The sequence below is a fragment of the Rana temporaria genome, chromosome 5 (assembly GCF_905171775.1).
Source record: "Rana temporaria chromosome 5, aRanTem1.1, whole genome shotgun sequence".
In the NCBI taxonomy this organism is placed as follows: domain Eukaryota; kingdom Metazoa; phylum Chordata; class Amphibia; order Anura; family Ranidae; genus Rana; species Rana temporaria.
This window is the reverse complement of record NC_053493.1, coordinates 86,596,390-86,618,291: the sequence shown is the minus strand read 5'-3', so window position 1 is coordinate 86,618,291 and position 21,902 is coordinate 86,596,390. Positions and strand designations below refer to the sequence as shown.

At 41.3% G+C, this 21,902-nt stretch overlaps 1 protein-coding gene across 1 annotated transcript in view; it reads left to right on the top strand.

The window, feature by feature from the left end:
- Window positions 1-21,902, top strand: part of LOC120940140 (ATP-binding cassette sub-family B member 5-like) — a 72,778-nt gene that overhangs the window by 35,185 nt on the left and 15,691 nt on the right. The window contains exons 11-21 of the mRNA XM_040352807.1: window positions 843-953; window positions 4,347-4,472; window positions 5,791-5,994; window positions 8,746-8,916; window positions 9,043-9,204; window positions 9,347-9,496; window positions 12,458-12,601; window positions 13,090-13,194; window positions 15,088-15,165; window positions 15,261-15,344; window positions 20,468-20,671. Coding sequence (XP_040208741.1) covers window positions 843-953; window positions 4,347-4,472; window positions 5,791-5,994; window positions 8,746-8,916; window positions 9,043-9,204; window positions 9,347-9,496; window positions 12,458-12,601; window positions 13,090-13,194; window positions 15,088-15,165; window positions 15,261-15,344; window positions 20,468-20,671 — 1,539 coding nt within the window. The remainder of the gene's footprint in view (window positions 1-842; window positions 954-4,346; window positions 4,473-5,790; window positions 5,995-8,745; window positions 8,917-9,042; window positions 9,205-9,346; window positions 9,497-12,457; window positions 12,602-13,089; window positions 13,195-15,087; window positions 15,166-15,260; window positions 15,345-20,467; window positions 20,672-21,902) is intronic.

The window sequence follows — 21,902 nt, the reverse complement described above, 5'->3', positions numbered from 1 at the left end:
GATTTTTCCAGTCTGCACTAAAACACAAGTCAGGCCGCGTACACATGATTGGTCCATCCGATGAGAACGGTTCGAAAGACCGTTGTCATCGGTTAACCGATGAAGCTGACTGATGGTCTGATGTGCCTACACACCATCAGTTAAAAAAACGATTGTTTTAGAATGCGGTGATGTAAAACACAACGACATCAGTTCAATGCTTCCAAGCATGCGTCGACTTGATTCTGAGCATGCGCAGCTTTTTAACCGATGCTTTTGCATACTAACTATCGGTTATCAGTCCATCGGTTACATTTTAAAGCAAGTTCTACATTTTTTGACCGAAGGGGCCCACACACGATCGGTTTGGACCAATGACAAGGTCCTTCAGTCCGTTTTCATCGGTTTTGACCGATCGTGTGTACGCGGCCTCAGTGTTTAAGTACCCTCTGCAACAAAAAATTCAGTTTTGTGTGCGATACTCCCAAAGGGCTAATCACTTCTAAAGGGATGTAGACCATACTCTTTTGCTTAGCAGAACACTGCAGGTACATCAGCTAATTAATAATGAAAAAGCCACTCTCGTTCACATTCACATTGGCATAATCAAAAGTTTGTTCTTCAGAGGAGAAGCAGCTAGGAATCTGTTAAAAAGTTTGTTAATATCCTTTTGTTTTTTCACAACACTCACTTTAGGGTCTGAATTCAACACTTGGCATTGAAGGGAGGTTTTAAAACTTTATGAGCGAGCTGCAAGGCATTTGAAAAAAGCTTTATCTAATGGTTGCAGTACGCATTAATATTCAGACTGGAGTTTTCATAGTTTTCAGTATTAAAACATACTATCCTTGTTTTAATTCTAGCCATCCCAAATAAACAGCTATTCAAGAGAAGGATACAAGCCGGACAATATAAAGGGAAACATAGAATTTAGAAATATACATTTCTCCTATCCATCAAGATTGACTGTTCAGGTAAGGGATATTTAAGTCAAAGTGTTCCTTGGACAAATCTCATTATAATAGTACTTCGCCATGCAGCTATTGGTTGGCTACTTAGTGTTTTTTTATATATATATATATATATATATATATATTAACTTATATACACAAAAAATGATTGTGCAAAAACCCAAAAAGTGATTAATGATCATACAAACATGGAAAAATTGTCACGTGAAACAGATAATCAAATTAGATTACTTAATAAAGGTGCAAATTAAAGGGGTTGTAAAGGAATTTTTTTTCCCTAAATAGCTTCCTTTACCTTAGTGCAGTCCTCCTTCACTTACCTCATCCTTGGATTTTGCTTTTTAATGTCCTTATTTCTTCTGAGAAATCCTCACTTCCTGTTCTTCTGTCCGTAACTACACACCATAATGCGAGGCTTTCTCCCTGGTGTGGAGAAAGCGTCTTGAGGGGGAAGGGGGTGAGCAGGAGTGTCGGGGTCACCCACTAACACACAGCTCCTTTCTCTATCTGCAAAGTAGAGAGCTTCCTGACTTGCATGCTCGCCCCTCCTCCCACCAGGAAGAAAGCCTCACATTACGGTGTGTAGTTACAGACAGAAGAACAGGAAGTGAGGATTTCTCAGAAAAAATAAGGACATTTAAAAGTAAAATCGAAGGATGAGGTAAGTGAAGGAGGACTGCACTAAGGTAAAGGAAGCTTTTAGGGAAAAAAATGTCCTTTACAACCCCTTTAAGGGGCAAAACACGGTATACTAAAAACCAAATGAATTAATTGATTATCGTGTTTTGAATAAAGTCCCAAATAAGTATTAAAAATTCAAAAAGTAAAAAGGGAATAAACTTTAAGCAAAACAAGTTTGTGTAAAAGTCCCAGAATAGGAGCAGAGCTGGATTTAAATCAACACAGGTAATCCTAAATGCCACTTCTCATTGTCACTTTCCACAATCTGCGATGGTGACCGGTCAGATGTTTAAAAACCAGGCAAGGAAGTAAGCAAAACAGCCAGATGACCTCTAACCGAAAGTGATGGACTCCAAATTATAGGAGTCGGACTCGTCTGATATCAGTAATGATCAGCTGCAGGCTTTAACCCGGTGCACTTCCAAAACTAATAGTCAATCACCTCCGTGAAATGTTAACAGGATGGATAAGCCACTTCCCGAATGTTCAGCTCAATACTTTTCCTGGAGAGATTAAGATATTTCAAAAACAGAAGAGAGGAACTTCATAGTGCGATAAATCATTCGTGTTTTATTGCAACGAAGGAAGGCCCAACGAAGGAAGAAAACATACAATCACACAGCTACAAGCTATCAGGCTGCCAGCTGGTGCGTAGTGACGTCACAAGATTCTCTCCAACCGACGCGTTTCCCTGTAACAAGCATTGACTGGGAATGGAGATATTTTAACTTAGGCTGGGAAACAGTGCCTTTTCTTATGATAGGGGCAGATGTAATGGGGCCCATAGCACAACACCACACACAAATAACTCTGTATCTAAACTTCTTGGGTTAGGTAAGGGAAATGTCTTTCAGTAACATAATACAAATCTGTTTAGTAAATTCACAACCTTTCTACCTATGCATGCAAAGGAATGAACAAAATAATATGTTTTTAGAGACAAGTATTGACTACACAAATAGGTGAAAAGATGCTGACCCTCCTGCTGACCCTACCGCTTTGTTATGACAGATTAGCGGTAGCGTCAGCATCTTTTCACTTATTTGTGCATCATCAATATACCTTGTAAATACTACCTGTTTGCAAGCATACAAATAAACATCTGATAATAAAGCCAGAAGAAAGTTCCACCCCATGGGCCTTAGAGCATCTTTGGGGTGAAATAAATAGGTAGTTACAGCATTGATCATCATTAATAAAAACACTGCACTCCATTAGCAATAAGCATAAACTGAAATATTAAACAAAGTTTGCATAAAAAGTCTTGGCTAGGTTGAAAGCTCTTTAAAAATTCCTAGTGCTCAGACACTGTTTTCTCTCTTTTTTTTTTAAATCAGAAAGGTTTTAATTGATACATAGTCAAGTTCACACAAACAGTACATCTCTCCATTGCACAAACATAAGTACAGTCCTTAAAAACTGGTAATATACATGAAAATAAGCACGTCCCCCTCATCACCCACCAGCAAACGTCCTCCCCATTCAACGAACGCACATGCCCTCTCACCCCGCCATCATCAATAAAATAAACAAGCCCCATAGGTCCCACAATAGTATTTGTCTACAGGCACCTCCGAATCCTGGTCATAACAAGCTCCCTGGGACTCAAACCCGGCGTATCTAGCCACATCTCCCATATTTTCTCAAATCTGCCAGGACATCTTCTATGTTGATAGATATGTTTTTCCATCACCAGGGCCCTTCCCACATGGGAAATCCACGAGGAAAGGGTCGGCGGGGAGGCAGACTTCCAGCCCATTAGTAATAGTTTCCTAGCCTGGAACAGTGTCTTAGAGACAGCCAGCCTGGTTGCCTCCTCGGGGACTGCATCTTCCAGCACCCCCAGCAGGCAGCACACAGGATCGACCGGAACCTTCGTCTGAAACGCAGAGTTGATTGTCTCCACCACCCCACCCCAGTATCTGTGTAGCTTTGGGCATCTCCACAGGAGATGAATCAGGTCCCCCTCGTGCTGCAGACATCGGCAGCACAACGGGTCCGCCCGCCTACCCATCCTGTGCAATCTCACCGGTGTGTAATGTACCCTCAGTAGTATGTAAAGTTGTGACACCTTTTGTGCTACATTAAGGGAGCATGTAGTTAGGTATTGAAGGGCTTCCTCCCAATGGTCCTGTTTTTTCTCTTTAAACGTATAACTTGGTGCTTCTAAAGATCCCAGATCTGAGATGGTGGTAGCACCCTTTGCTCTGCAGTACTGAGCCTTTCATGAGCACAAAATCCTTCTGCACTGCTTTCCTGCAACCAAATTTTCATTGACTAGTTCCAATGGTACAGGAGAGACCATGAAAGTGATAACAGGATTAAACTCAGTCCATTATACATATATACCACAATGTATAAAATAAGATCATAAAACATTAATTTTAATTATTACTTTTTGACATGCCTATGAGATCGTAGCATACTACTCCTTGAGTTACACCCTTAGGGACATTCATCTTAGGACCCCAGAACTAAATGTGTTATGCTTGAGAGATACCATCTCATCAAATCTTTTAGTATAGTCAAATTAATATGATTGTTCACATAGTAAAATAACTGTGGGGTCTGCCATCTGAAATTTAATGAAATAACAATCATACTCTTGCTCTTTTTCCAATGGGATGCAGAGTGTGAGAAAAACGTATGTCTTGTGTGGGTGTGGTCATAACGTAAATGGAAAATGCTTATAATTTTCATTTCTATTCTGTGAAGGTATTGAAAGGATTTAACCTGACAGTGAAATCTGGACAGACAGTGGCACTGGTAGGACAAAGTGGGTGTGGTAAAAGTACAACAGTGCAACTGCTACAGAGACTGTACGATCCACAAGATGGAGAGGTATTTATGTTTTATTTATTCAAAAAGGAAGCTTATTTGTATTAACTAATAATTTAATAAGTGTAAAGCTAAACAGCTCAGGGCAAAGTGACAACCTCTTCCTAAGCTCACACTCTCAAACCAGCTTATACTTACCTTTCATTCACAGAATAATTTTCATTTTCACAATGATTGCAAAGTATTCTCTGATTGGACTAGATAGAGAGGTGGGGCGGTGAGATCAAAATCTCACAAATTGTTCTCTGAATGACACCCATGCTGAACAAGTGACCTCCTGTGTTCACTAAGCAGCAGAGCAGCCTGCTTGGCATGAAACCCAGAAGCTAGCGGCCATCACTGTAATAACAGTGTCTACTTGAGTGAGTTCAATCTTCCATAGGGATCTTTCAGGTATGAGACATGCATACGTACCAGTTGGACTATTGTAACTATACAAAATATGCCTACCTAAATGTCAGCTTAAAAGTGATATTAAAGTCTCAATGGTGCTGTACTCCCCTCTTTTATTTTCTGAGTGCGCCAATAGCAAGCTGCTGTGGGTGTTCTTGTGCAGGTGTGCTCCCAAATGGGCATGCTGGGCCTCGTCTCTCCCTCCCTTCTCACAGGATTTGACTAACAGAAGCAGGAACCATTGGCTCCCGCTATTCTCAATGTGGCCTGTGGAAGAGAGGAGAAGACCTTCAGCTGGGCACAGCACTGAAATGATAGAGGGCTCGTGAAAGGGGGAAATTTTTATCCTAATGCAAAAAAGTAGAACTATAGGCAAAGAGCAAGGGAGGGTTACCTTTTTTGCCATCTGTGTCCCATTTCTGAGATTTCCCTTCACTTCCTGTCCCATAGCCGAACAGGAAGTGAGAGGAAATCCGTACAAATTAAGGGAATCCCTTGGGGACCCCAGGACACACAGAACGAGTGAGGGACCAGGAGCATCTAAAAGGGACCAGAGAAGAGGAGGATCGGGGCTGCTCTGTGCAAAACATTTGCACAGAGTAGGTAAGTACTGTATAACATGTTTTTTTTTATAGAAAAAAAAATTGAATTTACAATCACTTTAAGCTTTTGTTGTTATTTCTCCTTACTCCCTGTTCTATGTGACATTTCTCATTTGGAATAAGAAAGTTAAAAGATGATAGAGATATCTGACACATAATATTTACAATATTCACATTATGGGAAACATAATGTGAATATTGTGAATATTATGTGTCATATTAGGTGAAATTTAAAGGCCATTATTTAAATGGTACTCGTTATGCATTAGATGTGCAGCTGTGTATTTTATTCTGACTAATGTCTTTTATCTTGTCCGTTTTATCAGATATTGGTAGATGGCCATGATATACGGTCTCTAAATATCAGACAATACAGAGAATTAATTGGTGTGGTCAGTCAAGAGCCTGTACTTTTTGGAACAACAATTAAAAGCAACATTAAGTATGGAAGATTAGATGTGACAGATGAAGAAATTGAGATGGCAGCTAAAGAAGCCAATGCCTATAACTTCATCATGGAGCTTCCTGATGTATGTATCTGCAGGCTAAAATAATAGTCGCTTATGTAAATAAAAAGGTTGGCCATAAATGTATCCATGGAAGCATGTCATTCTATTGAATACAAATATTACCTGTGATTATGGGGTTATTGCTAAAATCGTAGCGGGTGATAGTCAAAAAATCTGTGTTTGGCACCAGCACCATCGGTGGGGCAGATGTCACTCTCAGAAGCATTTGTTGAAGATGAGTAATCTCCCTTCTGTATATGTACACCTGGGCTGGAGAATGCCATAAAGCTATATTGCTAATATATAACCAAAATCTGAATATAAATTTCATTGTCTCCTTTCAGTATATGGCAATTTAAGGAAAATGCTTACAGTATCTCACAAAAGTAAGTACATCCGTCACATTTTTGTAAATCTTTTATTATATATTTTCATGTGACAACATTGAAGAAATTACACTTTGCTACAATGTAAAGTAGTGAGTGTACAGCTTGTATAACAGTGTCAATTTGCTGTCCTCTCAAAATAACTCAACACACAGCCTTTAATGTCTAAACCGCTTGCAACAAAAGTGAGTACACCCCTAAGTGAAAATTTCCAAATTGGCCCAATTTCCCTCCCTCGTGACTCATTAGTATTACAAGGTCTCAGGTGTGAATGGGGAGAGGTGTGCTAAATTTGGTGTTATCGCTCTCACTCTCTTATACTGGCCACTGTAGGTTCAATATGGCACCTCATGGCAAAGAACTCTCTGAGGATCTGAAAAAATAATTGTTGCTCTACATCAGTGTTTCTCAATTCCAGTCCTCAGGCCCCCCCAACAGGTCAGGTTTTCCATTATTTTGCACAGGTGATTTGATCAGTTTCACTGCCTTAGTAATCACCACAGCCTTTTCATCTGAGGGAAATCCTGAAAACCTGACCTGTTGGGGGGGCCTGAGGACTGGAATTGAGAAACACTGCTCTACATAAAGATGGCCTAGGCTATAAGAAGATTGTCAAGACCCTGAAATGAGCTACAGCATGATGGCTGAGACCATATAGTGGTTTAACAGGACAGGTTCCACTCAAAACAGGCCTCACCATGGACAACAAAAGAAGTTGAGTGCACATGCTCAGCGTCATATCCAGAGGTTGTCTTTTGGAAATAGACGTATGAGTGCTGCACACATTGCTGCAGAGGTTGAAGAGGTGGGGGGTCAGCCTGTCAGTGCTCAGACCAAATACCGCACACTGCATCAAATTTCTCTGCATGGCTGTTGTCCCAGAAGGAAGCCTGTTCTAAAGATCATGCACAAGAAAGCCTGCAAACAGTTTGCTGAAGACAAGCAGACTATGGCCATGTCCTGTGGTCTGATAAGACCAAGTTAAACTTATTTGGTTCAGATGGTGTCAAGCGTGTGTGGCGGCAACCAGTTGAGGAGTACAAAGACAAGTGTCTCTTGCCTACAGTCAAGCATGGTGGTGGGAGTGTCATGGTCTGGAGTTGCATGAGTGCTGCCGGCACTGGGGAGCTACAGTTCATTGAGGGAACCATGAATCCCAACATGTACTGTGACATACTGAGGCAAAGCATGATCCCCTGCCTTCAGAGACTGGGCCACAGGGCAGTATTCCAACATGATAACGACTCCTAACACACCTCCAAGACGACCACTGCCTTGCTAAAAAATCTGAAGGTAAATGTCATGGACTGGTCAAGCATGTCTCCAGACCTAAACTCTATTAAGCATCTGTGGGGCATCCTCAAACAGAAGGTAGAGGAGCACAAGGTCTTTAACATCCACCAGCTCCGTGATGTCGCCATGGAGGAGTGGAAGAGGACTCCAGTGGCAACCTGTGAAGCTCTGCTGAACTCTATGCCCAAGAGGGTTATGGCAGTGCTGGAAAATAATGGTGGCCACACAAAATGTTGACACTTTGGGTCCAATTTGGACATTTTCACTTAGGGGTGTACTCACTTTTGTTCCCAGCAGTTTAGACATTAATGGCTGTGTGTTAAGTTATTTTGAGGGGACAGAAAATGTACACTGTTATACAATCTGTACACTCACTACTTTACATTGTAGCAAAGTTTAATGTCTTCAGTGTTGTGACAAGAAAATATATAATAAAACATTTACAAAAATGTGAGGGGTGTACTCACTTTTGTGAGATACTGTATATGGCGCTACAGAGAATTTTTCACTCTGGGGTTAATTTTCTAAAGATGTAAATTGTTTACTTTGCAAAATGTATGCTCACTTAGCTTAGTGAAAAAAAAACAGTAGTGTTTTGTTTGATCACCTAGTCATGCACAAAATACATGATGGAAAGGGGCTTTTTCTTGCACTTGACTGGATGGTTGACATGAATCCAGCTTCACATTATTTTCTAAGCAAAATGAACATTCACTTTTCTAAATACATAAATAAATGTACACATTCTACCCCTTTAGGAAATCAACTCTTGTGATAAACAAGGCCCATTGGTATTGATTTATAAAAACTGAAGCAAAGAACAAACAGCGGTGTTGCCCATATTTCTGTATCTTTGCAGGTACCTGAAAAGATCATGCATAGGGCAAAATACTTTTCGAAGTTTGTTGTTCCGTTATTATTCTCTCATCTGCAATGGGGAGATTAAACACATATGGGGAGATTTAACATATGATATTATGGGAAGATTCAACACATGTTCATACATTCAAATTTCGTATTTTTTTTTGCATTTGCACATCATAATGAAAAATACTACAAAACAATTTTATGTTATCTCATTTATTTTTTATAGAAATTTGAAACCCTAGTTGGAGAAAGAGGAGCCCAGCTTAGTGGCGGCCAAAAGCAAAGAATAGCCATAGCTAGAGCCTTGGTCCGAAATCCTAAGATTCTCTTACTGGATGAGGCTACTTCAGCTCTGGATACGGAGAGTGAATCAGTTGTACAAGCTGCCCTAGACAAGGTAGAGTTTACTGGCAATATTACTGTGATCTTCTACAGAGTCACATCCATAATTTTTTTTTTACAGTAGCTGCACATACCTGTATGTTATGAATAGTGAGTCAAAAACTGTGATTTTCTCTTTCAGGCCAGTGAGGGGCGTACCACAATTGTTATTGCTCATCGTTTGAGCACTGTGTGGACGGCAGATCTCATTGTAGTGTTGGAGAATGGTGCTTTGGCTGAAAAAGGAACTCATTCTGAATTAATGTTGAAGAAAGGAATATATCATTCACTTGCAACAGCTCAGGTACTGTGAATTACTAGCATAAAAAGCTCAGTCCAAATGATGGGCAACACCTTCTTTCAAATGATATAACATGATCAAATATAGTTTTTGATTGAGATCTTAACACTAATATTAATCTCTCCATTATTATGATTATTTTCAGGCCATACAGACAACAGTGGAAAGTGAAGCAGGACAAGGGACCCTGGAGAAGCCATCTTTAGTACAGAGGATAAACTCCAATATGTCTACTGGAAAATTCTCCATGTCTGAAAAAGGGGAGGAAGATGATGTTGCAGAGGAGGAAGAGAAGGTAATATGGAGGTTTTTACATCGGCATTTAAAGCAATGCAAATGAAACCCTTATATTGCCAACAATGGTATATCCCAGGGGTAGGCAGCCTTGGCACTCCAGCTGTGGTGAAACTAAAAATCCCATCATGCCTTTGCCTCCAGGAGTCATGCCTGTGATTGCTAGGGTCTTGCAATGTCTCATGGGACTTGTAGTTTCAAAACAGATGGAGGGCTGAGGTTGCCTACCCCTGGTATAACCAATATTTTTCATGATGGAAAAGGATGTATAAAAGTATTTTTGCCTTGAGGGCTAAGAATGACTTAACCCTCAACCAAAAACTCCTAGCAGATGTTCTAAATTTTCTCCAATCAACTTAAAAAACAGTTTTTATTGCTGTTTGGGATCTGATTGTAATTATTTCCCAAGACTATCGGGACCAAAGTGGGGACACAAAAAAAGCAAAAACAATACTAACTGGCAGAAGTTTAGTTTTTCTCTGCTCTATTGCAATGTATTTTTTGTCTGGAGTTGAACTTTTAGTTTAATTCTGAAGTTATATCTCTATGTAGTGCTACCCCCGCAGGAGCCGCTGAATAATTTGTGTCCTTGCGTTCTTTTCCTTGACCTTCTCAAGGTCTAGCTACAGTATGTATTGTAAGGGCATATACACTATGTGCCTGATCCACAAAAGGGGGCATTTCTCGTTGAAATCCAGCGTCGGGTATGCAAATTAGCACTTACGGAGATCCACGAAGCTTTTACGCTTCGTTTTTTCTCCGTAAGTATTAGTTTGCCGTCGCAAAATTAGGGCTGCTTTTACAAGGTGTAAACTGTTTACACCTTGTAAAAGTATACCCTTCTATCCCGCGTCGCTGTAATTTTTTTTTACATTTTTTTTTTTTCCCGCCGCAACTCTTTTTTTTTTTTTTACGCCCGTCACGATTCTCAAAACCCGGCACAACGTAAAACCACGCAAAGCACGTCAGGAAAATAACGTCGGGAGCATGCGCAGTACGTCCGGCGCAGGAGCGCGCCTAATTTAAATGGGACTTGCCCCATTAGATTAGGAACGCCTTGCGCCGGACGGATTTAAGTTACACCGCTCAAAATTTCTAGGTAAGTGCTTTGTGGATCGGGCACTTAGGTAGAGATTTTGCGGCGGTGTAACTTAAACGGGAAAAATTAAGTTACGCCGGGTTTTTGTGGATCAGACCCTATATTACCAAAAGTAGTGGGTTACCTTTTTTTTCCACACACATAGGAGCAGATCCACAAAGAAATTACGCCGGCGTATCTATTGATACGCCGCGTAATTTTAAAGTTCCCGCGTCGTATCTTTGTTTTGTATTCACAAAACAAGATACGACGGAATGAGGGATCGATCCGACAGGCGTAAGTCTTAGTACGCCGTCGGATCGTAGGTGTATATTTACGCTGGCCGCTAGGTGGCGTTTCCGTCGAATTCCGTGTCGAGTATGCAAATTAGCTAGATACGGCGATCCACGAACGTACGTCCGGGCGGCGCATTTTTTTACGTCGTTTGCGTTCAGCTTTTTCCAGCGTATAGTTAAAGCTGCTATATGGTGGCGTACTCAATGTTAAGTATGGCCGTCGTTCCCGCGTCGAAATTTTAATTTTTTACGTCGTTTGCGTAAGTCGTTCGCGAATAAGGATTTGCGTAGAATGACGTCACCGTCGTAAGCATTGGCTTGTTCCGGTTTAATTTCGAGCATGCGCACTGGGATACCCCCACGGACGGCGCATGCGCCGTTCAAAAAAAACGTTGTTTACATTGGGTCACGACGTATTTACATAAAACACTCCCCCATCACATCAATTTGAATTGCGTGCCCTTACGCCGCCAAAGATACACTACGCCGCCGTAACTTACGGCGCTGATTCTTTGAGGATTCGAAAAAAAAAAAGTAAATTACGGCGGCGTAGTGTATCTTATATACGCTACGCCCGCCGCAAATATGCGCCACTGTACGTGGATCTGCCCCATAAACTTTAATGGCATCCTAGTCTTAGTCTGTAGGGTTCAATATTGAGTTGGCCCACACTTTGCAGCTATAACAACTTCAACTCCTTGTTTGTGCACTGGTGCACAGTCGTGTTGGCTTATAAGAGCTGAAATATTCCATTGAGTGTATAAAGTTATTCACATCAGTCCCTTATGCTTGCATAAGTCTACATGTAAGGAGGTGCAGTGTGGTGCAGCGTGGTGCAGCGACAGTAAACACTCAAGAATCCAGTTGCAGAGAACAGAACTTGTATTAATGTTAAAGTTCAGCAATTCACAACAATCCTGGTGGGAAGGTGCTCAACCGTGAACACTCACAAAATGCAACAGCGGTGTGTAGCAGAGCAGGCATCCAATATGCCAACAGCATCTTTCTTTAGGGGCGGAATGTTGCCATGCCCAAATGGGGAGGTCTCCAGGAAGAATGGCATCCTCCTATCCTTGCCCTACTCATCTGGAATCTCTTGTTACTGATAATCACTGCCTCTTTCAGACAGTGATCCGTCCCTACACTACCCACATGATAAATGCGCGCCTGGGAGGCAGGGCCTTAAATAGGCTCTGTCTGACCCAAGATGGCTGTTAGAGTCACAGGGTGGTAGCAACATCCAATCGAATAGCTTCCCCAGTGACCCAGGAACTATGTTCCTCTTGACTTCCCCTCCAACTGCAATAGTGCTGTGTTTAAGTACCACCTACAGTGGAGTAAATAGACTGCAACTGCCTACATACAAGCAACCTATTTTGCTACAGACACATATATACATATACAGTTTGAATTTTGGAGTGAATTCTTTTGACTTACCAGTTTTTTGTTTCCGTTTGGATTAGAAAATCTACCCAGATATAAAGAATGTAAAAGTAAAATGTTATGCACTGGTGTTTTTAGTGGTAATCAAACCTAGGACCCCAACATGTTTGTTATTTATTTTTTCCTTTTTTTTTTTTTTTTTTAGGAAAAGCTTCCAGAAATTTCATTTTTTAGACTACTTAAACTGAATAATTCAGAGTGGCCTTATATTTTGCTTGGAATCTTTGGAGCGATGCTAAATGGAGCGGCCCATCCAGGTTTCAGCATTATATTTGCCAAATTCATAGCAGTAAGTATTTTTATTTCAAAGTATATTAAAGTTAAAACTACTATAGATAAATATAGCAATGCCGGCTTACAGAAATATGTAGGCCATCACTGCTGACTGTTTTTTTTAAAGTGTTAATTTCCTGGCTTCAGTCATCTCTCAATCACTGATCGTGAACAAGAACACAGCAACTGTCAGAACTTATGACCTGTATACTTATTATTTTCTATGGTTTATATTCACTTGTAATTAAGTATCAAAGCTATTGGTTCAGCCCTAATTTTTTTTTTTCCAGTACAGGTTTTCTTTAAAAAACAATAATTTTGTAAGCATGCCCTTATTGAGTATACGTTGCTCTGTGGTCATAAGCAAAGTGAGCTTGGAAATAATTTTAGAATTATTATAGGAGTGAGTTATTTCTCTGTATAACAGTGGGTTTCTTTGTTTCGTTGACATACATTTCATATATCCATGCACAAGCTATATTAACTAATTTATCTTTTTTACAGATATTTGGAACTGATGATGCTGTTTTGATTCAGAGTGAAATTAACATCTACTCCATCATAATTACTATGATTGGCGTGGCATCCTTCTTTACATATTTTACACAGGTAAACACTTTTAGAAAACAATAATTTGAGCGGCCCTTCCTAAAAACTTGGCGCTTATGGAGTCAGATAGAACTGTAGAAACAAATTTGTAGAGAAAAATGGGTTGGTCTATAATACACCTCCCTCTACTATCACAATACTGGTGACAGCTGGAGCTGCTACTATATCCTATCCTTAGACAGGTTTAAACATATAAAACACAACACATATTATAAAACAATATATATTAAGCAGCGCTCCTAAATAAAATTAATTAAATGATATGTAACATAAAAAAGTCCAAAATATTCGAAAAAAGAATCCCAAAGATAGTCTGTGATTAAAGCAAAGAAAGTAGTTCCTGTAGATCAAAGTCAGTCCTATCCTTCTGTTACCAACACCACCACTCGTGAGATAGGCAGGTGAAAACTCTTACCAGACAACGCTGGAATATGAGCGTTGTATAATCATAGGAATAGCGGTATCTCAAATACTTGGAGTCCAATCTTCTCAAGCCAAAGCTCACATATAAGGGAAAAGATGAACAATGGCACATAGCATAATTCCCTTTGATTTTTTAATGTTAAAATACCAAAAGATTGAAAATGCACTTACAATCTTTACATTTAAAACAGGCAATACATCACATTAGTGGCTCATCACGATCTCAGATCATGGGCTATTAGGACGGCGTCCACCGCTTCCCTCAGTTTGTAAACCCCAACACACTAGCATACGCCAGTGGCGATCGGCGTGATGACGTCACTTGATTGACAGTCGCTCTATCCAACCCATTGGGTTGGATTGGGTTGGATAGAGCGACTGTCAATTAAGTGATGTCATCACTCCGATCGGCACTGGCGTATGCTAGTGTGTTGGGGTTTACAAACTGAGGGAGGCGGTGGACACCGTCCTGATAGCCCATAAACTTAGACCGTGATGAGGCACTAATGTGATGTATTGCCTGTGTTAAATGTAAAGATTGTAAGTGCATTTTCAATCTTTTGGTATTTTAACATTAAAAAAATCAAACAGAATTATGCTATGTGCCATTGTTGGCTTAAACACTTTTATAACTGGAAGAAATGTGTGTGAATATTTAGTCTACGCAACAGTTAAAGGGGTTGTAAAAGTTCATGTTTTTTCACCTTAATGCATCTTATGCATTAAGGGGAAAAAAACATCTGATGATTACCGGCCCCCCAGCCCCCGTGTTTTACTCACCTGTGCCCTAGAAAGTCCCACGTCGCAAACACGCTCTTCCTTTGCCCGGGCTTCTCGGCTCTTCATTGTATAGTTTTGATAGCAGCACAGCCATTGGCTCGCGCTGCTGTCAATCAAATCCAATGACGCGGGTGACGGTGGCGGGGCCGAATACAAAACTCGAAGGGCGCCTGTAAGGTAACCCCCTTGGGAGAGCGCTTCCCAGAGGGGGTTATCTGAGGCAGGAGGAGCCAAGAGAGCCGCCGGGGGACCCCAGAAAATGCCATTCAGGGCCACTCTGTGCAAAACGAACTGCACACTGGAGGTAAGTAGGACATGTTTGTTATTTAAAAAAAAAATGCAAACCTTTACAACCACTTTAAAATCTCAAGCTAATCCAGATTGTTCGACTTATTACTGGTTATTTACCCCAGCTTTAAATTAGTATGCGTGTGACACGTGTATGCGTTATATTTTATTGCTTGTATTCTTGTAATTTGAAATATACTGCAAAAACATGTTTAAAAATTTTAATTTTAAGCTAACAATGGGAAAGAAACAATCATTTGATAAAAGTGACTGGAACAGGAACAAATACTCAGTCTCTCCTATCAGTATCTATGATATGAAAGTGGGTAGATAAGATACTTGTCAAAGCTCAGTTACTTCATCTTTCATATTACATTTTCTTATATCCATCTGCATTGGCAGGGATTTATGTTTGGAAGATCAGGGGAAGTCCTCACTATGCGCCTGAGACAGATGGCATTCAAAGCAATGTTACGCCAGGTTAGTGCAGAAGTAATAGATGTTTTACCTGTACATAAACTATCTTTTTTTATATAGGTGATACTATACTCTAACATCCCTTTCTCACTCCAAAGGAAATATCCTGGTTTGATGACAAGAAAAATACTACAGGAGCTTTAACAACCAGACTTGCCACTGATGCCGCTCAGATACAAACTGTAAGATCGCTATGTCTGCTTGTTAATTAATAATATATATTCCCAATCCGTGGAAATATATATATATATATATATATATATATATATATATATATATATATATATATATATTACACAGCATCTCACAAAAGTGAGTACACCCCACACATTTTTGTAAATATTTTATTATACAATGCCTTGAAAAAGTATTCATACGCCTTGAAATTTTCCACATTTTGTGCTTTGATCTAAACCATTCCATTGTAGCTCTGGTTGTATGTTTAGGGTCGTTGTCCAGCTGGAAGGTGAACCTCCGCCCCAGCCTCATGTCTTTTGCAGAGTCTAACAGGTTTTTGTCTAAGATTGCCCTGTATTTGGCTCCATCCATCTTCCCATCAACTCTGTCTAGCTTCCCTGTCCCTGCTGAAGAAAAGCATCCCCATAGCATGAATCTACCACCACCATGTTTCACGGTGGGGATGGTGTGTTCAGGGTGATGTGCAGTGTTAGTTTTCCACCACACATAGCGTTTCGATTTTAGGCCAAAAAGTAAAATTTTGGTCTCATCTGACCAGATTAACTTCTTCTACATGTTTGCTGTGTCCCCACATGGCTTCTCGCAAACTGCAAACGGGACTTCTTATGGCTTTCTTTCAACAATGGTTTTCTTCTTGCCACTCTTCCATAAAGGTCAGATTTGTGGAGTGCAGAACTAACAGTTGTCCTGTGGACAGATTCTCCCACCTGAACTGTGGATCTCTGCAGCTCCTCCAGAGTTACCATGGGCCTCTTGGCTGCTTCTCTAAATAATACTCTCCTTGCCCAGGCCTGTCAGTTTAGATCAGGGGTGGGGAACCTACGGCCCGCGGGCCGTCTGGCCCCCCCTTGCCGCTGAGTGTCCGCAGAGCTGTGGGCTGGGGAGGCTGGAGCCCCGAATGGGTCAGTGAAAAGCCCCAAGTGAGTCTCGGCCATTACGGCTTTCACTAATAGCCCCGAGTGCCGCCGAGCAGGAAACGTTTTTTTTTTCAGCCCTTCCGCCTGGTTGGCTGGTGGAACTGTCTGTCTCCCTCGATGTGGGAGTGGCGGGGAACACCAGCCAACCAGGCGGAAGGGCTGAAAAAAACAGATAACGGCAGCGATTGGCAGGCGGTGGAGTGGGAGGCACTGCGCTGACGTGTGCATGTGTTTACAGCACGGCGGCGCGCCAAGTTTAATTTTCTCCATCTCCAGCTGCAAGGTAAGCAAACACTCTCCTGTACCGCAGGGGAGAGAGAGACATTGAGCAGCGCTGAGTAGAGAGCTACTGAAGCTAACATAAGTAAACCAGCAGGTGATTGCCCTCTGTTCAGCGCTGCTTACTGTCTCTCCATATGCATGATTAATGCAGGAAAGAACAGAGCTGGGGGGGTGTCTGTGCAAATCTAAAGGGGTCTAGTGGTGCAGAGTGTTGCTATGTAATGTAAAAGGGGTCCAGAGTGCTGTGTAATGTAAAAGGGGTCCAGAGATGTGATGCTGTGTAATGTAAAAGGGGTCCAGAGATGTAATGCTGTGTAATGTAAAAGGGGTCCAGAGATGCGGTGCTGTGTAATGTAAAAGGGGTCCAGAGATGCGGTGCTGTGTAATGTAAAAGGGGTCCAGAGATGCGGTGCTGTGTAATGTAAAAGGGGTCCAGAGATGCGGTGCTGTGTAATGTAAAAGGGGTCCAGAGGTGCGGTGATGTGTAATGTAAAAGGGGTCCAGAGATGCGGTGCTGTGTAATGTAAAAGGGGTCCAGAGATGCGGTGCTGTGTAATGTAAAAGGGGTCCAGAGGTGCAGGGTACTGTATAATGTAAAAGTGGACCAGAGCTGTGTAATGTAAAAGGGGTCCAGAGTGCTGTGTAATGTAAAAGGGGTCCAGAGGTGAGGTGTTGTGTAATGTAAAAGGGGTCCAGAGATGCGGTGCTGTGTAATGTAAAAGGGGTCCAGAGGTGCGGTGCTGTGTAATGTAAAAGGGGTCCAGAGGTGCGGTGCTGTGTAATGTAAAAGGGGTCCAGATGTGCGGTGCTAATTTTTAAGTTGACCATTTTGTACGGCCCCCGAATGATGTTACAAAAATCCAAATGGCCCTTGGCAGAAAAAAGGTTCCCCACCCCTGGTTTAGATGGATGGCCATGTCTTGGTAAGTTTGTAGTTGTGCCATACTCTTTCCATTTTCAGACGATGGATTGAACAGTGCTCCATGAGAAGTTCAAAGCTTGGGATACTTTTTTATAACCTAACCCTGCTTTAAACTTCTCCACAACTTTATCCCTGACCTGTCTGGTGTGTTCCTTGGCCTTCATGATGCTGTTTGTTCACTAATGCCACGTACACACGATCGGTCAATCCGATGAGAACGGTCAGACCATCAGACCAAACCGATCGTGTGTAGGCCCCATCGGTTATTTATCCATCGGTTAAAAAATTTGAAACTTGTTTTAAAATTAACCGATGGATACCTAACCGATCGTTTGTAGCCACGTCCATCGGTTAAAAATCCACGCATTCTCAGACTAAATTAGGGGACGGGAGCGCTCGTTGTGGTAAAACTAGCATTTGTTATGGAGATAGCACATTCATCACGCTGTAACAGACAGAAAAGCGTGAAACGTCTTTTACTAACACAAAATCAGCTAAAGCAGCCCCAAGGGTGGCGCCATTGGATTTGACCTTCCCCTTTATAGTGCCGTCTTACGTGGTTAACGTGACCATCAGTCAGCTTCATCGGTTAACTGATGGAAAAATCCATCAGACCGCTCTCATCGGATTGACCGATCATGTGTACAGGGCATAAGGTTTACTAACAAACCTCTGAGGGCTTCACAGAACAGCTGTATTTATACTGAGATTAAATTACACACAGGTGTACTATATTTACTTATTGGGTGACTTCTGAAGGCAATTAATCCCACTAGATTTTAGTTAGGGGTATCCGAGTAATGGGGGCTGGGTACAAATGCACGCCACACTTTTCAGATATTTGTCCAAATTGGGCCCAATTAGCTATTTCCCCCACCCGGTGTCATGTGACTTGTTAGTGTTACAAGGTCTCAGGTGTGAATGGGGAGCAGGTGTGTTAAATTTGGTGTTATGGCTCTCACTCTCTCATACTGGTCACTGGAAATTTAACATGGCACCTCATGGCAAAGAACTTTCTGAGAATCTGAAAAAAATTATTGTTGCTCTACATAAAGATGGCCTAGGCTATAGGGAGATAGCAAGGGAAAAGCGATACTGGCGGTGGGTGAGTGTCCTGCACACCCCAAATGATTATAAAAAGGAAAAATACCCCAGGGGGCTTTGTGAATAATACAGTTATAATTATATCAAAAACATAATTTTTATTAGAAAATATTTACCACTGGGAGAATATATGTTGGATTCAAAACATGAGCTCCAAATTTGTAAAATAAAACATATACATAAAAATAGAGCCATACAGGTATGTTTACAATGACATAGCATTAATTAACATCCTATAATAAATTTAAAAACCAGATGCGTTTCGACCTTATCAGTGGAGGTCATCTTCAGGGGAAAGGAAGAGATGCTCTGAAATAGAAACATTGTGTTGGTGAATTTGTTAAGAAGACAAAAGCCCTATCAACAATGGAACATCTGCAGTATGTGTAATCCCATTCCGCCCCCCCCCACTTCCAGGTGGGCCGTTTGGGGTGTCAGCCACGGAGTCCGCGGTTGGTTTTAAACTCAACACATGGGGAGGTCTCCACCCCCAGCCGTTAATTGGTAATAATACTCTTCAATATTAAGATTACACATACTGCAGATGTTCCATTGTTGATAGGGCTTTTAGACCCTGAAACTGAGCTGCAGCACAGTGGCCAAGACCATACAGCAGTTTAACAGGACAGGTTTCACTCAAAACAGGCCTCGCCATGGTCGACCAAAGTAGTTGAGTGCACATGCTCAGCATCATATACAGAGGTTGTCTGGAAATAGACGTATGACTGCTGCCAGTCTGTCAGTGCTTAGACCATAGGCTGCACACTGCATCAAATTGGTCTGCATGGATGTCACCCCAGAAGGAAGCCTCTTCTAAAGATTATACACAAGAAAGCCTGCAAACAGTTTGCTGAAGACAAGCAGACTAAGGACATGGATTACTGGAACCATGTCCTGTGGTCTGATGAGACCAAGATAAACTTATTTGGTTCAGATGGTGTCAAGCATGTGTGGCTGCAACCAGGTGAGGAGTACAAAGACAAGTGTGTCTTGTCTACAGTCAAGCATGGTGGTGGGAGTGTCATGGTCTGGGGCTGCATGAGTGCTGCCGGCACTGGGGAGCTACAGTTCATTGAGGGAACCATGAATACCAACATGTACTGTGACATACTGAAGCAGATCATTATCCCCTCCCTTCGGGGACTGGGCCACAGGGCAGTATTCCAACATGATTACAACCCCAAACACACCTCCAAGATGACCACTGCTTTTATAAAGCAGCTGAGGGTAAAGGTGATGGACTGGCTAAGCATGTCTCCAGACCTAAACCCTATTGAACATCTGTGGGGCATCCTCAAACAGAAGGTGGAGGAGCGCAAGGTCTAAAAACATCCACCAGCTCCATGATGTCGACATGGAGGAGTGGAAGAGGACTCCAATGGCAACATGTGAAGCTCTGGTAAACGCCATGCCCAAGAGGGTTAAGAAAGTGCTGGAAAATAATGGTGGGCACACAAAATATTGACACTTTGGGCCCAATTTGTACATTTTCACTTAGGGGTGTACTCACTTTTGTTGCCAGCGGTTTAGACATTAATGGCTGTGTGTTGAGTTATTTTGAGGGTACAGCAAATTTACACTGTTATGATGTAGCAAAGTGTAATTTCTTTAGTGTTGTCACATGAAAAGATATAATAACATATTTACAAAAATGTGAGGGGTGTACTCACTTTTGTGAGATACTGTATACGGTATGTATATATATATATATATATATATATATATATATATATATATATATATATATATATACATATAAATTAAAACATTTTTCCCAACTTACCAACCTGCCTATGACATTTGATTTAAGGATTTATATTTTGAATATTTTTATTATATTATATATTTTTTTGCCATTTTATAACTATTTTTTTTTTCTTAGGCAACTGGCTCCAGACTTGGTTTAATTGCAGAAAACTTTGCTTGCATGACGCTCTGCATTGTAATTTCTCTAGTTTATGGCTGGGAGTTGTCCTTGCTGATTCTAGCACTTACACCTGTCCTCATTGCTTCTGGATTTCTTGAGGTCAGAGCACTAACTGGCTTTGCTAATCGAGATAAAAAACAGCTTCAGCAAGCTGGGAAGGTAATGGTATACATGTTTTATTATCATGCGCGCCTCAACTTCGATCACACGTGTATTAAATTAGCCATGTTGCAGTGCGCTATTTACTTTTACAGTTTAAAGTTCTACTAATATTATCATTAAAACTAGTCTTACAATTTAAAGTGCACTTTCTATAGAAAATGTAATTAAGCCCTGGTTCACACTGGTGCGTTTTGACATGCGATTTGAAAACGGCAATATTTGATGGGAATTGCTGGCAATGGCACCGTCCTAATCAGTGCGGTGATGCACCAATTTCAAAAAGTAATTTCTGTACTACTTTTTGTGATTTCGGCCCGCGATTTACATTGACATCTGTGCAGAAACCTGGACAGATGTCCCTGTAATCGCGGCCAAAATCTGGACTGTCAGCTGAACTTGCACGGCTTCACTCCTGCAGCCCAGTGTGAACCTGGTCTAAAGGATGTAGCTGTCAACCCAACTAGAAGGTATAGGTGTATCTCAAGAAGGCTTTCTATGGAGGCACTCGCCTAAGAGGAGGAGCCTGGGGCTCTGGCGGGGGACCCCAGAGGATTGGGGCTGCTCTGTGCAAAACCATTGCACAGAGCATGTAAGCATAACATGTTTATTATTTTAATAAAAAAAAAAAAAATGAATCTTTAATATTACTTTAACAGACAAAGGTATCACAAAGGTAGACAATACTGAAAGAATTCCTTTGCCAGATGCTGTGACATTCTGAATGAGACGCAGGTAGCTATATTCTGCCCAGTATGTATCACAGACTGTATGTCCTGCTCTGATACGGGAGACAAGCCCAACATATATTATTAGTACTGGCCAATGAAGCTTCCCCTCCCGTAATCTGTAAAGGCTACAGATTTTTTCAAACCTTTTCCTTTTATAAGTCAAGCCTGACCCAACCCCCTTATCTTCTTGGCCTTCCTATTGGTCAGTTAGGCTGTCATTAATATTAAAGGTCCCATAGAGAGTCTTGAGACATGCAAAGAGGCAGACTAAGCAGTATTTTATCAGGAAAGCCTAGTCACATATCTGTTTTAAAAGCAACTGGTACATTTTTTTTTTTATATCAGCCAATCACGATGATGAGCAGCAAGTCACTATTATGAGGGTAGCTCAACAGCAAAGCTCAGCAGACCTGTAGGTACCTGGAGTTTCCTGCTGTGTCATGCTTCTGACCTGACAGTTTTTCTGAATTTAAAGGAAAGCTGCAAGGATACAAATATAG